The sequence below is a fragment of the Homalodisca vitripennis genome, chromosome 2, assembly GCF_021130785.1.
Source record: "Homalodisca vitripennis isolate AUS2020 chromosome 2, UT_GWSS_2.1, whole genome shotgun sequence".
NCBI lineage: Eukaryota > Metazoa > Arthropoda > Insecta > Hemiptera > Cicadellidae > Homalodisca > Homalodisca vitripennis.
The window spans coordinates 31,069,201-31,093,618 of NC_060208.1; the positions used below are offsets into that span (position 1 = coordinate 31,069,201).

Sequence of the window (24,418 nt, forward strand, 5' to 3'; positions counted from 1 at the left end):
TTCTATGAATGACCCCCTCATGTGGTCGACCAGAAGTTCGCTCCTTAATGGCTCTTGGTACAATTCTGTCCAATTGGTACAAACGACATCTCCAATTGGGAGACATCTGTAGGGTCCGTTCAGAGTTCAAATGGTCTGCATCATTAGGACCAACATCGCTCCACTATTAAACTGAAAACTCGTTCAATTGCAGATGCTGCTTCGTTGTTTGATTCTGTCTTTAAGTTGAGCTTAAGAGAATGATTCCAAACTACTTGAACGGCCTTATCAAAATCTGTACGAACGGTGAATGCAGACGTACGTTGTCTAGACAACGCAACGAGTGCACACATCTGCTTGTGAAACAGACCATGGTCGGGTGATAGGGGCAGAGGCCATGTGTCCGTGATAACCTGTTCACGTGGCTACCAAGCACATGTCTGAGTGTGTGGAGGAGCTGACCTAACTGGAAATTTGTTTACACAACATGATCTAAATATTTGTGAACACTTATAGAAACGCCTCAAGTCTTGCAACATTATCATTACTTACTTATCTCTTATTATTTATCGTAGTTTGTTCATTCTTTGAAATTTTAAGCAATACAAACAGAAACAGATAATTACAGAAGAGGAGACATCCAGTATCGACTCTTATTTATCTGGCATCAATCCACAAAAAGGTTTACAGTAGAAATTGCCATAAATAAAATAGTTCATTATCAAAATCTGACAATCCTAAATAACTAGTCAGATTCATATCGATTGTATAAAAAGCATTTGCCTCGAACAGCCAGTTAGATATAACTAAAAACGTTACTTTTCTTCAGAATGAGAACTGTTTTACAGTTACGTGAATACGTAATAATGTGAACTTATTCGGTCTAATGCAAGATTTCGTTAAATTTCTTTTTTTATCTCTATACATTGAACACCGATCGTAAAGAATCATCAATATTATGCTTTACTAAGATAGTATTAATATTTATATAAATACATGTCTGAGTCATGACGTTCAATAAGTTGCGGGAAGACGTTGTTCTGTATTAGTCCGTTGGGGTGAACCAACAATAGTTGTAAGTGTCTTTTTGCCTCGTGAAATCTATTTTGGCTGAAGGTATGGGGCAGTCCAAAATATACGACCATTAGAAGTCTTTAGTTTAAAACAAATGTATTAAGAGTTGAATGGCTGTACGGGGTCTATTTCGTTAACCCATACCAACGTCTTGTACATGAAACCACCAATTTAATTCTTATTAATAAGGTTTAATATTCTGCGAAAGTAATATTTACCCTGTGTCACATAAATGGAGTCGGTAACGTCCTAACCCAATCTTACGTACGAATGTTCTGGTCATCATTATAGTCAGCATTGAAGGCGAAAGAAGAAAAATATCTGTCGAGGTAGTGCATGTCTTATAACAGAATAACATTCTATAGGATCTGGTTACAGATCATTGAGATGCTGCCGTATTTTGATGGATACGAAAGAACACATCCCTCGAGATCACGTAACAGAATCTAGAATTCTAGAGGAACTGATCACAAATGATTGAGGTGCTGCAGTATTCTGGAGGCGACGAAAGAAACAAATGCCTCGAGATCACGTAACAGAATAGAATTCTAGAGGATCTAAGCCTGAGAGAGCAATCATATATTCGAAAGTATACAGACCTATTGAAAGGTTTGAGTGGTTTTGTGTGGGCTAATAAAAATGGTCCATCGAAGACTTAGGGCTTTTTCCTAGTTTTTATATTAAGGAGCTGAAGAAGTCAGTCCTTCGGTGAGAACTGTGACGGAACTGACCGGCCTAGGAAGTTTCAAGATGACCCCAGACGTTCTCGTGAGAGCCATCGCTTTGTGCATTGTACTGTAGTAGCTGGCAGCTCTCATATTCATTATTCGTGTCCTGCAACTCCTCTAATGGGCTGCGTTCAGGTTAATTAAGCACATTAAAATTCACCCACTAATGGCGTTTCATCTAGATATGTTTCAGCTTGTTTCAGTTACAACCATTAATGTGTGTCGTGTTTTTATATTAAATAGTTTATTATTAGTCCACTATCCTGTGATGAAGAATAGAAGAGATGGTACTTCGATTTGCAATGTATTCTGTGCTGCTAAGTCTTTTTAAACTGCGGGGTTCGTTAATTTAGCTCTCTTTAAAAGGCTTAAACGATATTATTAAACTATAAATGTTGTTATAAGTTTAGAAGCCTTTCATAGGATTAGTGGACCTTCGATTATATATCAGATAATGACAGTCAATCTAAAATTATTTTATTTTGTGAACATGGGTTAGATTAGGCCTACTCTCTATTTAACATTTTACATCACGACGAAGTTAAGAACAAAACAGTGTTGCAAAATATTAAACAAAGATGTCAAACATTTGTGCGTAAAAGGATTAATCCAAAAGAAGATATTACGTGACTATTATATAAACAGTTATTTGCTGTTTCTCTCTACTGTGCCAAACATATTTTAATGCTGACGTTGCTCTTTACTACGTGATAAAATACATCCGGTTTATTTTGACCCACGTATGTTTCATTCTCGTTTTATTACTCCGTGGTGTGAAGGCACGCAGAACTTATCGTTAATTGGAGCCAAGATGTCGGGCTCTTTATGTCTAGCATCCTTCCTCGGAGTGCCACTAGTTGTATGGTGTTCTTGTAGACCATTTCTTGCTTCTCTTACCACTGATGTAACAATACATCAAGGTTTAGCATATGGCAACATCCAAGGAATGGGAGCTTCTTTGGATTGGTACAAACGATTCACCATTCTGTAAAGATTTGGTAACACCAAATACCAGTGAACTATATTTAGAATGAGTGTGGGGGTTCTTTGTAGTCGTCTAAATGAATCGGCTATAAGTATCCCGATGGCATAGTAATAGTTGGATCGCTCCTGAAGGCAATACAAAATTTGTAATGATCGTGGGCTGAATCGAACCCGGGATAATCATAAAGTAGTGTAAATTACAAACCAATATCATTATTCGGTTACTTTTGATCCGACAACATTAGTCCGCAAAGCATTTTCTCCTCGATTATGCGAAAAAAGTTCATAACGAATAAAGCGCACACATAGATATTTGTGAAAAAAGCGCACAAGGGCCAATGTGATATTTTAGGGTAGGTTAATGAAGAAATGAATACTTGGAGATGTGTCATCACGTAATACAATAGCTAGAGGCATTTCCGAATGGTACTTCCCGACCTCAGTTCATGTGCCAGATCCTCCAACATTTCCGACGTGAGATCACGTTTAAGAAAGGGGGGAAAGTGCCGATATGAAATGCCCCTGGCCATCAGTGCGGGCTTCGGTGGTGCTTCCCGCACCTCTGGCGGAAAAAGAAAAACATTCCTCGAGATAGTATCCAAAGTAAAGCTCAGATTACCTGAGTGCTCTTTGAGCGTAAAATTCCTTATTTCTAAGAACACCCATTGTCTAAACAGTGCTTTTTTCGCGACACCTTTGTCCTCATGTTAGTTACTTGTAATTCGCGCACAAGCATTCAGACTTTCATATTTTTAAATTTAGTTAGCTTTTATACCATTTTGACAATTTATTGCACCATACATTTTGCAAGGAATTCTCTTCGTCCGCTCTGTCCTTTACTACTCAAGCACACTTGAAACTCTGCAGGATATTTTATGTTATATTTATGTAGAAAGTGACGCGTGAAATTTTGTGTATTGTCACTAATTTGTTCGTTAAATATCGTGTGGAGATAGAGTTAGCAGTAAAAGTCGAATTTTCAGTACATGTGTCGAATATTAAAAAGGCTGATCGTATTTAAAAATTGATAAAAAAGGACGATGAGCCATGAAAAATATACTCATCTTCATGTTTTACAGCCAGCATTGAAGTGTTGGTAGCAACTAAACGAGTGGTGATAATTTGTCACAATGTACGGTAAGTATAATGGTCGTACGTACGACCTTTGCTGTGTGCATCGCACCTATAGGCTCTTGAGTCCGTTGGTAGCCGGTGAGCTCCGGTTAACACTAACTCGTCACTTGTTATCACCGCTGTTATCACCTTCCGCTGTATGACTTAATACAGGAAGTGACGTCATTGTAGCGTTGGAGTTACCGATTCTTCGAGAGTGTTCTCGAACTGTAGTGGGAAATTAACTCGGGTTTTCTGCTCTCTGACACATACCGTTAAGTAAAGGTTTCTGGCGGAGATCGTTCTCGTTGGGCTAGTATTGTGGAGGTACTGGGGTATTTCAAAAATATCTATGTGATGGAGCACTTGGGAATATATCATATGTACTTACTTAACTCATACTTGAAATGGTTTTAACTTGAATTGAGCGTAAATAAGTATTTATAGGAACGTTTTTTCTTCTTTAGGCAAGATGCTTAGCTGTCCCTCTTACCCTATAAGAGTACAACATGATGATAACGGTATGACTATTAGAAACTTCTCATACCATACTTAAACTGATCTGTATTAGGAACAATGGCAAGGAGAAAAATAAAGATTGGGGCTTAATGCTGGAGTTGACAACAAAAACTTTTAGTTTTTGATTCCATCGTTCTTTAAATAATATTGATAAAAGTGAAGTATTTAATAGATATCAGTTTTTGTTTAAATCCAAATTCCTCTGATGGGAAATATTGTTGATCAAAATAAGAAAGAAGGCTCGAGATTTAATATAATCTTGGAACAATTGTTCTCAAACACTTGATTTGAGAAAGGCAGGGATGCAACTGTTTGTATCTATTACCAATGTTTATTACCATTGTAAAAATGCAACTAAATGCCCTTGTTGTTGATAATGCAACTTCCGTACAGTTATGGCAGTGATGAATAGGGTGAAAGAAATCCAAAGAGGGATAACGTTTATAGGTCAACATACATAATAAAGTCCAAGAATTTATCCCAATATCAAACTCTTAACAGCTTGAATGTGAATGAATCACTGGAGTTTGACCTCGCAAATATTTACTCAGGAACGTCGATGTGGTGTAAAACCGCTGAAATCGGATAGTTTCAGTTGGTAGTTTCCTTTTGTTGAACTATTCTGTTGTAAACAAGCCGATGAATTAGTTGTTGAGCGATTTTTTGCACCTCTTATTTAGAGTGCAAATCTGCTGCTCTTCACCATATTCTCATGGGAATACCCAGTCAGTATAATGTCTCCAGGCTTCCTACGTCCAGCCTAGTCCAGCGTGGAACAGTTAGATGGAATTAGATTCGCTGACCGACGCGAGGCAACACACATTCCCCGTTAGGTGTTACTGTAATAATGCAGATGTTAAAATTGGCTGTTTCAAGAGTTTGGTATTATCATTTCATGATGCACGTAAATTTCATTGTGTATTACAATTGATTTTGATTAGTGACAATGTTTGCATTAGTATTCCACGTGGATTTATCAGTTAAACGTGACATTCAATATTTGATACCTTATCCGATGTGTCATTGATATTGTCATAACTATAACACTAGTAGATGACTTGCAGCTGTGGTGCGGTAGCAAGAAAATCCTTGTAACTTTTTGGCAATCTAGAACGTTTTCAAATAGAATTTGAAAATTAACTACACTGCTGAAAATAGTACAATAATACATTCAGGTTTTATCTATTGTCCTGACAAGTGGATTATTTATTTGCTGTACGTTTAATTTTACTATCAATCTTATGTTCCGTAAAGGATATTATTCAATGTCAATTTATTAGCTACATCTGATTGAAGGCCCCCCCTTCAATTTTGGGGGGAGTTGTGCCCTTTTCCTAAAATTGACCAGATGTGTTGTGATCTGGCGTTGTTCCAGCATTAGACAGAGAGGACCTAAGCGAAGATGGGACTTGTATCGAAATAGACGTTACGTTTGTGACAAGTGTGACACGGATCGTAGCTCATCAGCTTGGCCGCAGGCTGCACACTGTCACTTGTGTCGGTGACGTAATGTTAACCTTGTGACATGTGACATTCCGTGTCAATATTTGACAGAGATAGTAGACAAGGCTTTGTGTCTCTTGTCATTCCAGTGTTCTTCCGTTAATTATAAAATCGTGCTTTGCTCTGAAATGTTACCAATGTTGCTATAGAGAGCGGGTCGAGTTACTAGATGTTGACCAAAGGACAGTCCGTTTAGTAATGAACTCAATCGAATTGCTAATATTTATGATTCTAAATTTTGCGTTAACGGGAAGTAACTGAACACTTGGGTGTAAAAATATGAAGAATATTTAATGTTTTGGTAGTGTGTATATTATTTAAAAATATTGAAACATGCGCCTTAGTGAAACTTTACGACATACGTAGATAGTTAATTTTAAATAGAATTGATTTCGAAAAATGTATAGTATTTTGAAGCACCATATTTTTTGTTTGCTATCATATAACCTACATAAAATTGTGGCAAAAATAGGTGACATATTTACACAAATATCTTTTTAAACTTAGAATTGAACTGAGATGATGTTCAAGACCCCACAAAACACATTAAGAATAACAGTTTTCATCGTATTAAATCGTGTAGAATATACATTTTTTTAAATGTATTTTTGTGAACTTTGGGGGAAATCACGAAATTTAAATGAAACTGTAAACTAGGCGAGAAATGGAAAAGTGGTTTTCAATTTTATTCTACAAGTATAATTTTGAAACTTAGGGTAAGCTCTCAAGATTAAAATATTTGTTGTATGGAATAATATTTAAAGGTTTCTAAAAGTCTAAAAAGTTTCTATTCAACGTTTTACTCTTGTATTTGTTATATCCGAGGTAAGTATTTTTCAAAAATAGAAGTAGCAGCCATCTTGTCACTATTGAATGTGTAAATATAATAATGGCCACATCGTATTTGGGTCTGAAGCAGTAAAATTTATATGAAGTATCGGTAAAATATGTAGAAATTAGCGGTTAAGGTGTTATTCTCAAGTATTTAACTGAGCTTGTATTTTGTAGTTTGATAGTGTTGGAATGTAACTTCGTTTTTTTTTGGCTTGATAATGGATTTGGATTTACGTTTATATGAGTCCTAAGATGGCTAATATTACCAAAATAATTTGTCTGAGTTGTAAGGAAGTGGTTAAACAATCAGCAGTATACTTTTGAAGCTCGTTTATTCAGTTGCTGCAGAGATAAAAGTAAGACTTTGGCCGATAATGGCTCTGTTTGGTGAAAAGCACAGAAATTTATGAAGATTTATCACGCTTTGAGCAAGTGGGTCGGGAGATGTTCATCTTCAGAGAGAAGTGACAGACAGCCTTTGGAACCCTGTGGTTTGGGAAGATAAAACACAGCAATTGCCGATGGAAAAGTCACATGGCAATTTGAGCTGCTTCGTTTGGTTAATGCATGGGTTGACAAGAAAGCCGTGGTCAAATTATTGAGTGCGTTTTTTTGGCATAGTGGGAAATTATTGATCTTCGTGATTCAGCAATTACCAGGACATTGTGTTCTCAGAGCAGTCGTGTTTGGGGCAAGCGCTTTCCACTGGAATTGATTATGATCTATGAAACTAGCTCAAACATTTCCATTGGATCGTAGTAAAGTTCATGTTGCAACTTTGAAGATTTAACGATTTGATACAAATACAAAATGTGTGTTCAGTAATTAATTCTACATCCTATAAGTTGTAACGATCTGTTTAAAATTCACCACAGTTTTAATGGTGATTTGGTAATCCTGAAGTAGAGCGAAGGTGGAAATAGTGCACCACTCCCATAAAGACAATGTAACATTGTATTACCATACAACACTCAATATCGCATGGACCATTTAGTAGAGTTCGTAGAATTAATACCCGTGGAAAATTTGAAATTAAAATTAGTGCAGCAATTCGAAGACGCAATTTTGAATGCGGATAAGAGACAAGGTTAGTGATCTTTTCCAACTTGTAGAACATAGAGCTGGCTTCTTGGATGAGGCGTCCTTGGATATCCCTTTGATGGTGGTGCCATACTGGGCGTGTGCCTTGTTGTAACCCACCCAGCCATGCTTCCCACTCTCGAGAGACAGATGGTCTTGCGAGACTGCAGTTAAGTCGGGCTCAGCACTCAAAACAGTATCCCTCTCATCATGATCAGCACAGCGAGTGAACGAACCGAATATTTACCTTTTGGAACTGCCTGGGAGTTTTTTTATCACTGGAAGAGCTTATAATCTGGTTACAGCGAACGATGGGTAATTCAGGACCGCTCCAGTATTCCACTTGAGTCGCCGACAAACGGTCCCTATAATTCAGGCTTCCGGTGACCATCATCGCTTGGTCTTTAAATTAACTGAAGCGTGTAACTAGAGGCGATCAACGCGTTTCACTTATTACTCCAATAAATTCTCTCATTAATGACGCTTAATTTGTGGAGATTGCATTCGTTCCTTTCTGTTAAAGAACTATCATTGACAACTCAGGCGTTTTTTGTACCCCCATGTTTACTTTTTAGATGGGTATTTTCAGCTGCAAGATGAAACAGAATAAAGTTGAACGATTTTCAAGCTGTTGACCATGATTAGAGTTAAGTAAAACCCAAGCTTCCCACGTTAAATTAATGTCATTGGGAAAGGTTTGGATTACCCTCCTCTTTTTTAATGAATGACCTGGAACATGCAGACCAAACATTAGATAAAAGTGGTTAAATGAATTTAATTAAAAAAAAATCAAGTCTCACCTACTGCGGATGTTGAGTTTAGCACTAGTTTACCTTCCTCTTACGTGCAGCATCTGAAATCGGACGCTGTTGCAGATTTGAGTCCTGAAATCTGAAGTCATTTCATCTGAAGGGATCCAAAAACAGTCGGCGACGAAGAACGAAGAAGCTCAAAAAGAAACCTCCCGCATCGTTCCGACACCAGAGACACCCAGACTACAAAAAGTCGTGCAATCTAGGTGAAGAAAAGTGTTCTCATTGTCTCATCAGGTGCACAATTGAGTGCACTACGATAACGATTCCAAAGCACGGTGGATCAACCTAGTCTTCCGCACATAACGCAACTATGGTGGGAAGGGTTGATTCAATGCGAATGTTGAGTTTAGCACCAGTTCACTTTACTCTTACGTCCAGCAACTGAATATGATGTTTTTTTTTTTTTTTGTAGTCTGGGTGTCTTTGATACCGAAACGATGCGGGTGATTTCGTTTTGAGCTTCTTCGTTCTTCATCGCCGACTGTTTTTGGATCCCTTCATACGTTCATGACTTCAGATTTCAAGAGTCAAGTCTGCAACAGAATCAGATTTCAGATGCTGCACGTAAGAGGAAGGTGGACTGGAGCTAAACTCAACATCCGCATTGAATCAAACCTTCCCATTTCTTTTATTGTTATGAAGTGTTATTTTCTTGAATAAAATAGTAGTATTTCGATATATTTATTGCCTTCAAATGTCACGATTCGACTCTGGAGCCAAAAGCCCCGCTGTTTGCAACACTACCGGTTAGTTATCTTGCGTATTCTAGGAATGAGAAATTTAAGTGTGTTACTCACTCATATACCATTATGTTTGTTATTTGAGTTTTTACTATGAACAATTCATGAAATGTATATCATTTAGTAATAATGTTATAAAAATATATCCTTCATAGGAGATTTTATTTTTTGTCAGATACTTTGAGAAGGCATCCAAGAACGCCATTACGCATCACAATCTGAGGGATCCTAAATTAGATTTAAATCTATTGGATAACTGGTACAAGTTTGTCACTTCTAGTTACCACTTGTCCATGTGATTACTGATTAGCCACATTTAAGGTTTCAGCAGTTTTTCAGTCAGGTGGTGAAAGGATGAAAGCTACTTTTGCGGGCGATTCTACAGTTTCCCGCCGGCTCGACGGTTTCGTCAGATGGCGTTGTCGGTAATGGTATTGGCACTGGTGGAGCTTCCCGGACACGCGGTGGCTTTATTTATCTGGCCTACAACAAGCTAACAAGGTTCACCTCACCGCTTCCTGCCATTCATGGGTTCGCTGCTTACTGCATTTACTTGCATTATACCACCCACCCCCCTGCAGTCGTGGTTACACCAGAACCTTTCTGGTGTTTGTACACACAAAAACACAGAAATACCCCTTGATTGTTCGGTCCACCCCCTTTGTCAAATCGTGGATTAACTCTTTGCCTAGAAGTGACATTAAAAGGGCCATGAAAATAGACAGGAAACAGAATCGAATTGTGTTACTATCATTGAACCCTGCTTACACGACAGCCAACTTGAGGTTGAATTAAATACCAACAATCCGTACTATTGTTTGAAATAGGCTATGTGTCTTCTTTCTAGAGTCTTGAACCTTTGAGTTTTCAATAAATAGTCAAATGAATAAAAGTAACTAAATAGTAGCTAGTTCACAGTACGTAGCGAATGTTATAATATAACGTGATGACGGATATAAAAACATGTTTAGTTCACTTACTTATTTTACTCCTATAGTCTGTCGATGATCTTTTTGCAATTGGCAGGATTCAGTTAGTGAACTATCCAGGAAATTAGCCTACTGTTAATTATTTTTAAAAGCCTAAGGGTTTCTTATTTTACCAGACGAAGTTGGGGCTAATTAACAAACACTCTCTAACGCTTAAACTGTAACGCTTAAAGTGGCTTAAGTGTTGTGGCTTTCGAACCACCGCCAATGGCCGGGAGGCGGACAGCTTGCAAGGACACAATCGCTCAGCGGCCACCCATCCAAGCAGCAGCCAGCTCGAAGTTGTTGATTCGTTTATCGTGCGATAACCGCCGTACCCGTTATTGGCCTAAATTATGTGATAGGTAAATCCAAAATTGAAGGAGTTCACTCTGAGTGTTTCCAGACCGATAATCGTTTCGGACTTGGTAGCCAAGTGAATAAGATTCAAGATCTTTATAAGTAAATGCAAAATACATTTTTACATTACACGATGTTTAATGTTGTGTGTAATGCATTTTAAAACTTTAATTAAGCTAAAATCTAGCCGTTGAAATGAAAAGTAGAACGTTTTAAAAGTAAGCAGGGAAATATTTATATCAACATACCTCCGTTTCTTCTGATAAACGTTGTTGTTCTAAGCAGCGTAGAAAACTTGTTTTTCATGGGAGTTTCCTTTGGACTATAGGACACGTAGACCAAGGTTAAGCGAAGCATTGTGTATTTTTCTCACAATTCGATGGATAATTTGCGCCATGACAAAAGTCCAGGCTATGTGGTCAGTTGCGCCAGTTGCTCGCTTCGCTCGGGCCGGCTGGACGCGGCTGGTGAGTACAAGATTTAACACATTTTAACTCTGATCTGTGTTTATCGTCTGCCACATCCGGTCGTTTGTCGGTGAAGGAAAATTCTGTTAGAAGTCAAATGGGTTGTAAATAATGTAGAATGCCTGCTTTGTTCTTCTCGAGAACGCTTAGAGCTGTATATTCACACTCGCGCTTCCGTTGCTTCGTCATGACATTTGTCCAGTTTCCAGTTGTTAATTTCAACATTTTACTTACATAATGCGCACTTTAAATGATTTATAGGTACATCCTAACTGTTTAGTTTCCATTTACATTATATAACGTGTGGAAATTAATTCATAGTTAAGAAAAGAGTAAGTCGCATACTATCGAGATGCTGTCGATAATTTTATTTTATGGTTTGGAAAACAGAAAAGATTAGATTTATTAGATCACATTAAGGTCGTCTCGTATTTTCTTCACTCGGTAGTGAATTGAGATTTTGATAATGCATCCAAGACATTTATAGCGCAAGTTTTGGAAGACTGGTTGGCCACTGAAATGTGGTTGATTGTAAGTCCTTAAAAGCGGACAAGGTCTCTTTCCGAGTGTTGTTGACTCTGTACATGAGTTGGATTGTCGATTTCGCATCCGCTTCGTGGCCACATCCGGCACACAGCCACCTCGTCCGGCATGTCAATAAGAGATTTCTGTTGGAAGATGGGGAACAGTTTCGCATTTAAAACATCCGATCTTTGATGTAATGCCTATTCGTTTTGTTAACGTTCACAAACAGAATCAATATTATTTATAATTTTTGGATTATTGCTGGACATTTTCAATTTTGATTCTATGTGAGGTATGATTTAAAAAAAAAAAAACGTACGACGTGAAATACGCTATTATTACATGGGATTGATTAGTTCAACACTGCTTTCTTAAGTGACGGAAGAGTAGTGACTATCATATGATGCTGTAAATCACATGATCCTTTGTACAGGACATGGAAGGGCGTAGTCCCGGTGTACATTGTGCTGTTGGCAGCTGATCGTACATCGTCCAAAGGAAGTGGCGCGGCGCCACCGCGACTAACCAACTGGAAAATCAGCTGTGTTTACATCCGGAAACTTATTCACCCTATTCAAGCGAGCGGTCCACTCGGTGAATTGATAAAATGTTTTCACTTGTAAAAATGTTCGTTAGCGTTCAAGGTGCTTTGGGTGTGGTCCGCGGAGAGCCACGCTCCAATGGATTACGTACACTCGGTGTAAACACAGAGAGTATTTGTTTACTTGCGAATCACACGGTTCCACACAAGTTATGTTGTGGTATGCCGCAAGGATCGTTCTTGGTCCCCGCGATATTCCCCCCCCGGCTAACCACTGACCGCGCGACCACACGTGGACAGACAGACAGACAGACAGACATTATAATGCTCTCGGTTATGTAGTGCTGAGCTGGCGGTCATCTTCGCGCCTCGTGTGGGGCGAGCCTGCGCCTCTTCTTATCTTGATAGCCGCCATTATCTTGAGCTGTGCCCGCGATAACGCTGGGCTCATGCTCATTATTTTCAGCCGGGTGTCGGTTTTGTTGCGCGCTGTTTGCTCTTCTGGTTGAACAATTATGTGCTTTCAGTTGCAGTTAGTGTCAGTGTTCAGAAATGTTATAGAGGTTTAATTCGGTATGGAAGTTATGTAGAGGACAACCCTTTACTGTTTTAAATTAACACTAGGAATTAATGCTACTAATAGTATAATTTAATTATCTTGTTCACACAATTGTGTTGTTAGTTGTTATATACATTATTTCGTTTTCGAATACTGTCAACACGAAAAGTTTCAATACTAAATCAATATTTTATCTTCTATGTTTTCGTTTGTCGCCAACCCCGTGTTATAGATTCATTCGATAAAGGAAACGTCGATAATTCTAATTCATAATATCAGTATAATTGGAATTTTTAAAATAATTAACTTTTATTCGGAATAGAATATTTACAGTGAATTATAAACATTCAATCTAAGATTTACTATAAAGTTCAGTGCGTTTTCATTAAAATCAGTACAGAATGAACCAAAAGTAGTAATAAGTGTATAATTGAGTTACTACTGAATTTTGTAATAGTCTTGGCATTTATCTGGCGATGTTTGCAGCTCGTATCAATATCTTATCACTGGGAGATAGCGCTTAAGACTAACGCCTTGAGAAGCCGCGAAATGTGCAGAGATAACTGGCTGAAAAACAAAACAATTTTCACTACTAAGGAGAACAATTTTGCTGTCCTCATCAAAATTATCACCCACTAAATTATAGTACAGAGAAATGTTGTGCAAAAATGAATCTTTTAAGTTTAATAATTTTGTCTTAAGTAACTACTACTGATATACTAAACTCTTTGTAAAAAATACATAAAGACGGAAAACGGAGTGAGATTATTCTACATTAATATTGTACTTAAAAGACTAAATATTTAAATTGATTACTGTTATCAGCGCTCAGCAAATCAATGTAGTGACTTCCAAGTTGAATGTTCTAAACCCGAATCAGGTATTGAGGACGTGACGTTCATGTGGTGGAGCACATTTCCAATTAGTCATAACAATAGTTTCAGCATCAGTCATGTGTTACATATGCACCAAGTAGTCGATGCTTCATTGTTACAAGTGATGATGTATACATTGTGTCATACTCACTTGTGTTGCACATTGGGTATTTGTTAGTCATAGCTGTTGGCAAGCGTGTGTTTTTCCTTTTTTTGTTACAGGAAAATATATCGTTCTATGTTTTGGCGTTTTTGATCAAATATAAAATTTTATGATGAAACAGTGAAGTTTTCACTAAGAAAAGTTGACTTTTTTATATTTATAATACATTTATTGTTGAGCCGTGGAAACCAGTTCCTCTCCTGGCATTTCAACTATTTTTTCTGCAACTTGTTGTTTGTCGATACTTTTATACATGCACAATTTAAGAAAATTAATCGTCAACATTCATCTGACCTAACCTTGACTTATTTATTGAAAATTAATGGTAAGATTTAACAGAACTAGTTGAAATAATCCAAGGATGCCCTACAAATATTTTATGTGAACACTATTAAGCCTACAAATTTAATTAATAGTAACGTTTAGTTTGTTTTTATTAACTTGCTTTAACTTGAATAGCTTTATTATATTCAATACTGTACTGCAAAATACCAAAACATTTACGTAATTTTTCTCTCTTTTGGTTTTGGGGGCTTTATTTGCACTGAATCACGTAAAAATATTCTATTCAATTTTAGATCCCTTCTTAAATTAACCTGACAATTGAATAACTGCATGGACTATTAAGGTAAACGCGCAATGTTTTACGCATCTTTGGGCGCATAGTAAAAAAAATTGGTAATACATTATTGGTTTCGGATGTGGAAGAATTTCTCACAAAGAAAATGTTTTACAGTATATAAAAGTACATGCTCGGAATACAGATAAGGCAGTTGAGTTTAACCTTGGGAATGTTACTTTCCGTGGTCACTATTATTTTAGTTTAACGTTGTATAAACCAACGTAGTCCTTATTGACTCCATGATAGGTAGTTTCCTATTTGACCTAAAGTTAGTTATATTTATAAGAATGAATTACCACCAATAACCACTAGAGCCAAAAAAGCTTTGTTCGCCAATCAAACCTCAATTTCACAATTAGCAGAAGAGACCGAAGAAGTGACCTTTCCTAAGTGGAACCAATTAGTGGTGGGAGTGACATCGACGTGTGGGAACAAGACCAGAAATGTCGGATAGCCACCGTGTGTGCGAGTGAGACAGACATAGCGCCCCAAGTAAGTGCGAGTGAGAGCGAGCGACAGAGAGGACAATGTGAGGTCATCCCGAGGATGAGCGTCAGCGAAGATGAGGGGCCGCAGGAGTTGGAATTCGACATGTGGGAGGGTCAGTTTGAGTTTGTGGGGGGGACCCACCCACCGTACAATGGTAACAGTGAACAGGACAGCAACGGCAACCAGGGCTTCGGTCAGGGTGGGTACGACCCCACGGTAGACCTCTTCGAGACCCCCCGGCGGCGCAATGGGTTCAAGAAACACAACGTGCAGCTGTGGTACGAGGATTTGGCCGGTCATGTGAGTATCAGAAGACTTTAAGATTGAGAAATTTCAGGCTATCCTAAATAGTTATGGACCAATTGTGGGATGCCTTGCTAAGTTGTGGATTTTTTTAAAGTTTTTTGGATTCTAAAAAGCCTTGTACGATTTTAGTGAGCATTCTATCACTATAGAATGTTTTCAAAGGTTTAGAGGTATTTTGTAAATTTTAAAATACCTTGTACATTTTTTGTTTCATTATAAAATGTTAAATTTTTGAGAATTTTGGCACTATTATATAGAGAAAAAATGTGGATATTGTAAACATTTTTAAAACATGAGGAAATCAATATTCGGAGCTTCGCAATGATTTGGCATCAGCCTTTTCTGTTATTGCAAGTTAGATATAAAGTTAATTTCAAGTTACCTTATCAACTCGACAGCCATTTAAAATTGAAACAAAACTTATATGTGATCAGTATAAAGTTGTATAAATACTTTCATCACCAATAATGAACGTTAACTTCTGTATAACGTGGCATTATGCCACAGTGGTCTCTGATTTAAGCACTAGAAAAAATAAACTGTTGCAATAACTTATCTTGAACTATAAATTATTAACTACCAGCTAACAATACATCATTTAAGAAGTAAGTCGCAACATTCGAATCGTAACCAACTACTAATTTATATTATGGAATATAACCAGTGTTGAGTGCTGAGTAATGTATATAGAGAAATCAAAAACTTACGTCTTTTATAAGCTGCTCTTTTCTCTGTTTCTCTTTCTTATGTATGTTTAAGAGAGAAACAAGTTCTTTGGTTCTGGTCCCATATAAAGTACGTGTATTCAACTAGTATGGTATATTATTTCATAACTAAATATTGCAGTGCACATAAAGTGTTTTAATTTGTTTTTGTTTCTTGTCGAATAGAACATTTGTAGTTCGTTTGTTAGTGATTTAGTCATTTGAAATAAACTCAATTCAGTTAAGTTTTTAATTTTTATTGTACATGTATGTAGTTTTTAAGTAATTGATTAATAATCGAAATAATCAACTTTCGAAACAGCAATGTTTGGTGTTAAGTACACTTTTACCACCGCAATTAATAGCCTCTTCACAAACTAACTACATAAAAGGTCGCAGGCTGAGTTTAAAAGTAAGCTTTAGGCTACTAAGCTCTCAACTGTAAAGAGCTAGAATAGTAGTATTATTTGTGTGAGTTCTGTTTTTAATCTCAGTCCTTTTGGAATCGACATGTAATTATGTAACTGGAGAAATCGGAAGTATGATTGTTCTTGCGAGAGATTGTATGGGTCTAGGACATATAATAATGGGTAATTCGTTTTTGGATGTGAAATAATACACAAGTACATAGGTTAAAAAAATAATAAAGTCGTTGGGTTTTACCTAATATTAGTGTAGCTCGTGAGTTGAAATAGCTTCCTGTCGTATTTTGATGGAAACGTAGTAGTATTTAATGGTTTTGGTGATGATGAGGGTTGGGGAAGAAAGTCAGGTAATTCGAATTTAACCGTAAAAACGATTAAAATTGAAAATGGTAAAACTCATAATAAATTGTTGCCCTAAATAGTGACTACCTCCTTTTTATAAATTTTCATTTGTAAATATAACAATTTGTGTGAAAAAAATTATCATGACCTAGCATCCGTGATGGCTTAGTTTGGGAATACTCCCGGCTCCGGCACGTTTTGAGGGTTTTTGTGGCAATTTCACACACCGGGAATAATTTTATTAAATGCAATATTTCACATGTCCGGTACGACAAATTTACCGGCCCGGCAACTCGTGATTGGAAACGCAGTCCGGGTGCATCAAAACCTACCGGGAGCCGAGCCGCCATCCGGCAGCCGGAGACAATGCTTTCTTACGTGCATGTTCGCATGTTCGTTCACACAGGGTACGTCCGATTCTCCGGAAAAGGCGGTGCCGGGGAGTGTATTTTTAGTATTGTTAGTACGTATAGACTAGATTGTATAGTTGTTATGAAACTTAGTTATGATGTTGTACACATAAGTGATCTTGTGGAAGTAACATCTTGTTTGTGGAAAATAATAATCACGAAATATATTGTTGCCTCCTTTCAATTTATCAAAGGGTTGTAGAAATTATCCTCCAAGTAATTCTTAATTACCCAGTAAATTATGTTTTCTCTTCGGTGCCTTATCCTCCAATAATGTCCTCCTGGGGTAGGGGAAACGTGTACCACATATAGAAATGTTCAAATGCCAATTTTCATTTATGCAGAATAGTTAAAAAGCTAAAGGAGAGCCACTATGAATTGGCAATCAACTAATTGCATTGACTGTATTGGTTTATAAAAATAAAAATATTACACATTTCTGGTTGCAATATCATATGGGGGCGTAGCCCTCGCACTTAATGAGTTGAACGATTCTAATTTTGTGGAACACTTATGTTCTTCTTTAGATATTCTCAGTTAGTTTTTTTGCTCCAAAAGACTGTTCTTGAAATGTGTCTAATTCGTTGGGCGGATGGGGAGACATGGGTGGGGCTTGTTTCCGCTATTTTGAAGCCAGCCGCCTTGAAAACATGTAGGTGTTCCAACAATTTAAAGAGCAGTTTCAAATTCGAGCTTCTTGACCTGAAACACCCCCAAATACCAATGTTAATATTTAAATCTGCTGAAAAATTACCAGGATACGAATGATAACCATTTTTTTTTCATGATGTCATCTTGGAATTGAGGGGGTAATTTGTAAAACTGATATCAGGTACATCACCTGATATGACCTGAAAATCACCACTAACCAAGTTTTGTGCAATCCATTCCTAAATAGCTGAAAACCCCATTTTCCGTCAGTTAACAGCCGCCATCTTTGAACGGTGATAGGTAGTGGCTTTTTTCTTAACTTTCCAACAATGTGTCTCATGTGGGTTGTTGGCATTTGAACATTTTGAGTCAGGGTTCGTCTCCCTTTGGAAGGGTTGCCCCCAACTGTTTTGATACACCAAAAAGTAGGTCTCATCAACCTAAAACAATTCTCAAATTTTTATTTCAAGAGGTCAAACCATCTAGAAATGACGGGTTGGCCTCTGACTTTCCAATGGCTCTGAATAAATATCTTATCTTTCAATAGATTTGGTTGAGTAATTGAGATATAAAAGCAACTTTTGTTATGCAACACCATTATCAGAGCCAATGCAATGACTGTGAGCCAATTTGAGGAAAATAACTGACATACCCTGATCATTACCTAAAATGATGTGCAATAAAATATACTCAAGAGAATGTGAGTTCCATACAAAATAGTTTGAAACAAGAGCTAAATACGAGTATATTAGACTATATCATGGGATGCCCCAAATTTCCGTTTCCAAAATTGACTAGACGGGCGCTATTAAAACCTTCACCAATTAAACTGATTCAACAGGATATATGTTTATGAGAGACTAAGAACAATAGACTTATATTTTGAGGATCAACCTACATGGCATGTAAATTTGTAAAGCGCCTTGACGTTCTCCAAGAGCTTAGTCTTTCTTCGACTGAAATATGTTCGAACAGAGTGAAGTACGTTCTGACCTGATTTTGGTATGTTCCAGGTGCAGATGTTGCAGCAACAAATGAGTGTCTTAGCTGACAATCAGAGTCACACTGACGAGCGATACACACGAGCGAAGCAGGATAATGCTACTCTGCAAGCCAGGTACGGAGCATCATAGCAAGTATTTTAGAGATTGAGAGAGAGATGATGGACTAAAGTTACAGAGGTTCAAATAATTAATGATTGCATTTAAAATTTATTAATTTAAGAAACAAAATGGTTTTGTGAAAAATTTGTTGGAAAAACAAGTTTTTTGTTTCAAGGACTTTGAGTTGGCATTATTATAGTTCTTTCAAAGTATGTATCAGATGTAAAAAAAGGTAGTGTGTTTTGGAGCCAAGAGCCAATTTCCACCTGCCAAAAGAGAACCTCACGTCATTCATTAATGAGTGATTACTTTTGTACTTAAATTTGATGAATCATAATCATGAGTATAGCATGGGACTAAGTATTTAAGCTCTTAATATATTTCCTCAGTGAGGCTTTTTGTTACTGGCTCAGAAACATATCATAAGGCAGTATTCCTTAAGCTCAGCTGATTGACAGCAAGCAGAAGGATATTAGAAGCACCATTTGCAAAAAGTTAAGGATGCCCCTGTAGGAAACTAAGTATGAATTGCTATGCAGTGAAGATTGTCTGTCTACTTTCATCATCAGAAGAAATAGAAAGAGGTTGTAGCATCAACTTCTCCTCCAGGATGCAATTACAATTATGGTTTCTGACAGATTGTTGACAGCCCAGACAAGAAAGTTAGTTGTGTTTCTTCAGTGTAGTGCTCGCCAATTTAAAGTTACTTTTGTTAAGATTTATTTATACTAAAGTGAATTACTGTTCTAGTAGACATGTGCCCTTATCATTAAATTATTAAGAGTGCTTATTAAAATTATGTAAGATATAAACAAAATTGTAAATTTTAGGTAGTGTTTTTTCTTTTCTTCCCATTATAGACCTAAGGGAGAGGTTAATAATTCGGCTATGATAAACTTTATATTTGAATATTCACAAACAAATTTAAAGACAGAATAAAATCCGGCAAATTCCAATAGGATAGGTAAATAATTAATTGCTTATTTATTATATTGAAATAGTTGTACATATATGTTCTTAAAAATGTGTAGTCTCTTGTTTTCTTTTCTTTTCATTTCGGACTAAAATTTGACTCTAATAAACATCATATTTATATATACATGGTTAAATTCAAAGACGGAGAAAAATATATAGCAATTCTGGTAGAAGATTGGTAAATGAATTAATTCATTTCTTATATCTTAAGTTGAAATAGGTGAATATAAGACAGTTCTTAACGAATTGTAGACTGTACGTAGATGTTTTCTTTCCTTTCCTTTATAGACTAAATGAAAGAGCCAAACTTTTGGCTTTAATAAACTTTATATTGAATATACATAGTTAAATTCAAGCACACAGAAAATTATCTAAAAAAATTACACTATTGTTAGATATTGGGTACCTATATAGATATGAGGTGTCATAGTAAAATTTTAGAAATTTCCACTATATGAGATTTTCATTTGTCACTACACTGTAATCTCATTGCATTTATTTGGAATAAAGTAGAACGTTTTCATGTTTGAAAGAATTGCAATGTATTTTGTATTCATAAATGTATTACCCACAAAACCAATACCTTTTCATAACCATTGTGTTGATTTGGGTGTGATCTCTTTCCCACATCTTTGTTATTTTACAGGTATTTTTAGCATAAAACTTGTTTAAACATAAAAATTTTATTATTTCTCCTTTATTTTTGTACTACTGTACCTATAAATTTGTTACATGTCTCTCTTCTGAAATAATTTAAGTAAAATGCTATCCTGAACTAATATCTGCAACAAGTGTATAAGATTCATTGAATAAAACTTCCAGTTGTTCAACAATAATTAATTTACTGCCCATGAATGTAGTTTTATTTACAAATGTAATGTTTCATATTAATGCTGCAATTTATTTGATATTTATGACATTCTCCATGGAAAATTGAAAAATTTAATTAATACTATAAGGTATGCTATCACACAGGACATGAAACAAGTGAACTGCAACATTATGTCTGGCGTGGAATGCAATGTCGAGCCGATACCGGAGAGAAAGTGGCTAGGCAAGACTGGAACCAATGTCAGGCTTGCTTATCACCTTCCACCTTGCAGCAACTTCTGCTTTCTCCCCTTCAGTCCAAGCTGGTGTTATCTTATACACTTGTTGCAGATATTAGTTCAGGATAGCATTTTGCCAAGGACTTGTTGCTAGCTGAGATTAGATACATGTTATACTGAGTTCTTATCAAATCTTTGTTTTTTATGCAGATATGTGTGTGAATTGTCCACAGATTAATTTCTGTTTCAAATAATATTTTCATTATCGACATTGGGTATCATGTTTTGGTTGATAATATATTTGGTTGCTAAGAGAATTCCATAGTTCATGAGATGAGATAAACGATTATATCCCCATATTCCAACCACTTCCGCAGATTTCCAGTTAGCTCAGTTGTCCAATGACCACTTGTATTCTGCTACTCTTCCCATTCCCTCATGCTGCCATGCGAGTAAGGTGTCCATTTGAGTAATATATCCAGTTGATGCACCTAGGAATTCATTACATCATCGTTATATAATGTATTAAGTTCATTGATGCATTCTTGTTGTGATAATCCATGTCAAAAGTTATGAAAAATAATAGCACAAGTGTTCAAGGGGCAACTAAATTTTTTATTAAGGACTGCACTTTTCAATTACTTGCAATCAGCACTATTCGCACTCAAATGACAAAATATTGTGGTTGAGGTTACGTTCAACAATGTAAAGTTTACACAGGAAGTGTCACCTGATGCCCGGAAATGGTCAGTGTCGCCAAGCACAAAAATATATATAGGAACCCATGTACAAGATTCTGTGCTTTCTTCATGTTCTCATGTATAGATTTTTCCACTATAATTTTGATTTTTAACATTGCAAGATAAACAAAATGTTTGATGTTTATTTTTGACAATGGAAGGATTGTGAAGGAAAAATCCTGTTTCCTCCATAAACAAAATATATTTTTACATTTTAGAAAACCCCTTTGTTATAAGTGCCTAAAGGATTATCCAAAATCTTTCCTTCATGTTACCATAAGATGGGGAAGGAAAGAGCCAGAGAAGGAACGAGTAGAGATGGCAACTCTAGCCATCTAAAGCTGCGATGGGAAAGCAGTTCACAAAGGTTTATTAACAATTGTTTATATACTGTCAGGCATAAAATCAGGGAAAAAGCCAGAGAAGAAAAATCTAGTGCACTATCATACACTGTATCATGGAAAAGCCAATAGTCACATCTTAACATCTTCGAATGGCAACAGCCTAGATTGCTAGTCAAGAATAGAGCAATACAACAGCCTTAATGTTCCTAATTTAACTTTACCAATCATAAAGATGAAGAAAAAGAATGAGCATAAAATGTTTAAGTGTTGCCCAAACTTTAGCGAGGTATTTGTCACAAGACATAAGTGAATGTCCTTGACCACCTAATTTGGTCCAAACTCAGCTTTGAAGTCTGTGCTGAATTAATACCATTATCGACATTCAGACTTCTAAAGAGTGAACATACTTTATCCATGAATACGGGTTTTGAAACTACTTTCGTCTTTATCAGCCAGGACAAGAAGTACTTAACCACATATAAAAAATTTCCATCTCTACCTGCTCCACCACAGTTGTGTGAAGAATTCACTTTCATTCGTCATATATAAAAAATTTTCCAACTCTCCCTGCTCCATCACAATTGTGTGAAAAACTCACTTTCATTATGTAACAGACGGAATGTGAACATTTGTTATTAATAACATATGATACAACTACTGCCACTTTCTTCATTGGCTCTCTCAGGATGTAGTAGGGTAAAAATACACCACCCAACAAAAAATCTAGTGATCCTATTGTAGTTTGAATAACAACTAAAATTGTGTATGTATTCCTTTAAAGATTGTTTCCCTGTAAGTTTTTGTTTATATTGCCTTCAAAAATTAACACAACTTTTGAAGCAACTTTTAGACAGTTTAATTTGGTGCTTGTGAATCAATATCAGCCCTGTACACAAACACAATTCGAAAGTATATTTGATCTTAAAAATGCTAAACTCGACTTTACTGGTTTTTACAAATAAACTAAAAATCTAGTACTTTTACATTCAACTTCACAACTTAAAAAATAACTTTAACTAATACAGCATTTATGTACATTGTTATTATTTACAAGAAAATGGTGTGTAGTTTTAAGGTGCATTTTGGGTTTTGATTTTGTGGGGGTTTATCAAGGCGCATGGTTTATATGCGTGTGACGAGAGTCAGTTAAAACGTAGTTGTTTTGAAATACTTGTAAGGCAACTTGCCAGAAGTGAAGTGGCGTATATGTGTCCTCTTGGCTTTATCCCAATGAAAACGTATTGAATAACGTAGTTTGTTTCAATATTTTTATTTAAATTTTAGAAAAATAAACCTATTAACTCAAATCTTTTCATGGATTTTTAACTGACAAGTTTTTATGTTGCTGAACTTAAAGACCTTATTTTACAAATTTGCTCAATTATTAAGTCAGATAATCAGCATTATGTTTTTCTGAATGCTGAATTGTTTTCTTATTAAATAACAAAAACACAATTTATTAGTTAAACTGTTATTCTTACAGTTTTAAATATGTAAAGTTTTCAAAAAGATATATGAGAATAATTGTAATTGTAAGCAAAACTATCGGTCTTTGATTGAAATAGATGTCGATTTACCATTATTAAGAGAAATAAAGAATCTTTGATACCCTTGAACACCACCTCCATACATAGACACACGTGACATTAATTTTCTACACTATTTATTCCAATCTATGTAAGGATCAATCCCTGTTTAAGATTCAAGATTTTACTGTTGAAAATTTTACAATAAGTATGATAACTTCTAAGGCTTTAATCTGCAAATTATTCACTTACATTGTAATTAATACAGTTTTAAATAAGTATTTCTTCAGCAATATTTTTAATTTTCATTTAGGCAGTCCTTTGACATTATTTGGCATTCAATTATTTTGAGTGACAGTATACAAACACCTTTTTGTGATTAAGTTTGTCTTATGCCTAGTGTTTGTCCTTAGTGTCTGCCGTTGATATTTTCTTTGATGTACAATAGCAAAAAGGTGAAATAACATAATCATGTAGCAAAGATAGTAGTGACACAACACCCAGACTTATAATGAGTAGCTTACAGTGGGTACTCTGCTTATCAGTCTGGTATCTGTTCTTCTAACAAAGAATTTAGTTCAGCATCTTGTATTTCCCCACAACTGCATGCCATTATTGGCTATGTATATAGACATAGTGTACGCAAAGTAGGATGGTCAGTAGTAAAATTTCCTACAAGTAAACGAATGATGAAAAGATTCCTTGTTAATTTGGCTGAGTCATTGTTATTATGTGTTAAACCACTTTAAGTATGGTTGCTTAGAAATGCCCAAAAACTTTAATTATATGCTGCCCTTTGTCCACAGTGTAAGACTTGAATCTTCAAAGATCTAAAGATAACTTTCCATTGCATCAATCTTGAACTATTTTAGTCTTATTTTCTAGGATTGAAACATATTTGAATG

At 36.1% G+C, this 24,418-nt stretch overlaps 1 protein-coding gene across 4 annotated transcripts in view; it reads left to right on the top strand.

Annotated features, from left to right (window-relative positions):
* LOC124353766 (rab11 family-interacting protein 4) overlaps positions 1 to 24,418 on the top strand; it is a 224,922-nt gene that overhangs the window by 174,083 nt on the left and 26,421 nt on the right. For all 4 annotated transcript variants that reach the window (XM_046803760.1, XM_046803763.1, XM_046803764.1 and 1 more), the window contains one exon: positions 18,790 to 18,893. In XM_046803760.1, the coding sequence (XP_046659716.1) occupies positions 18,790 to 18,893 (104 nt within the window). The remainder of the gene's footprint in view (positions 1 to 18,789; positions 18,894 to 24,418) is intronic.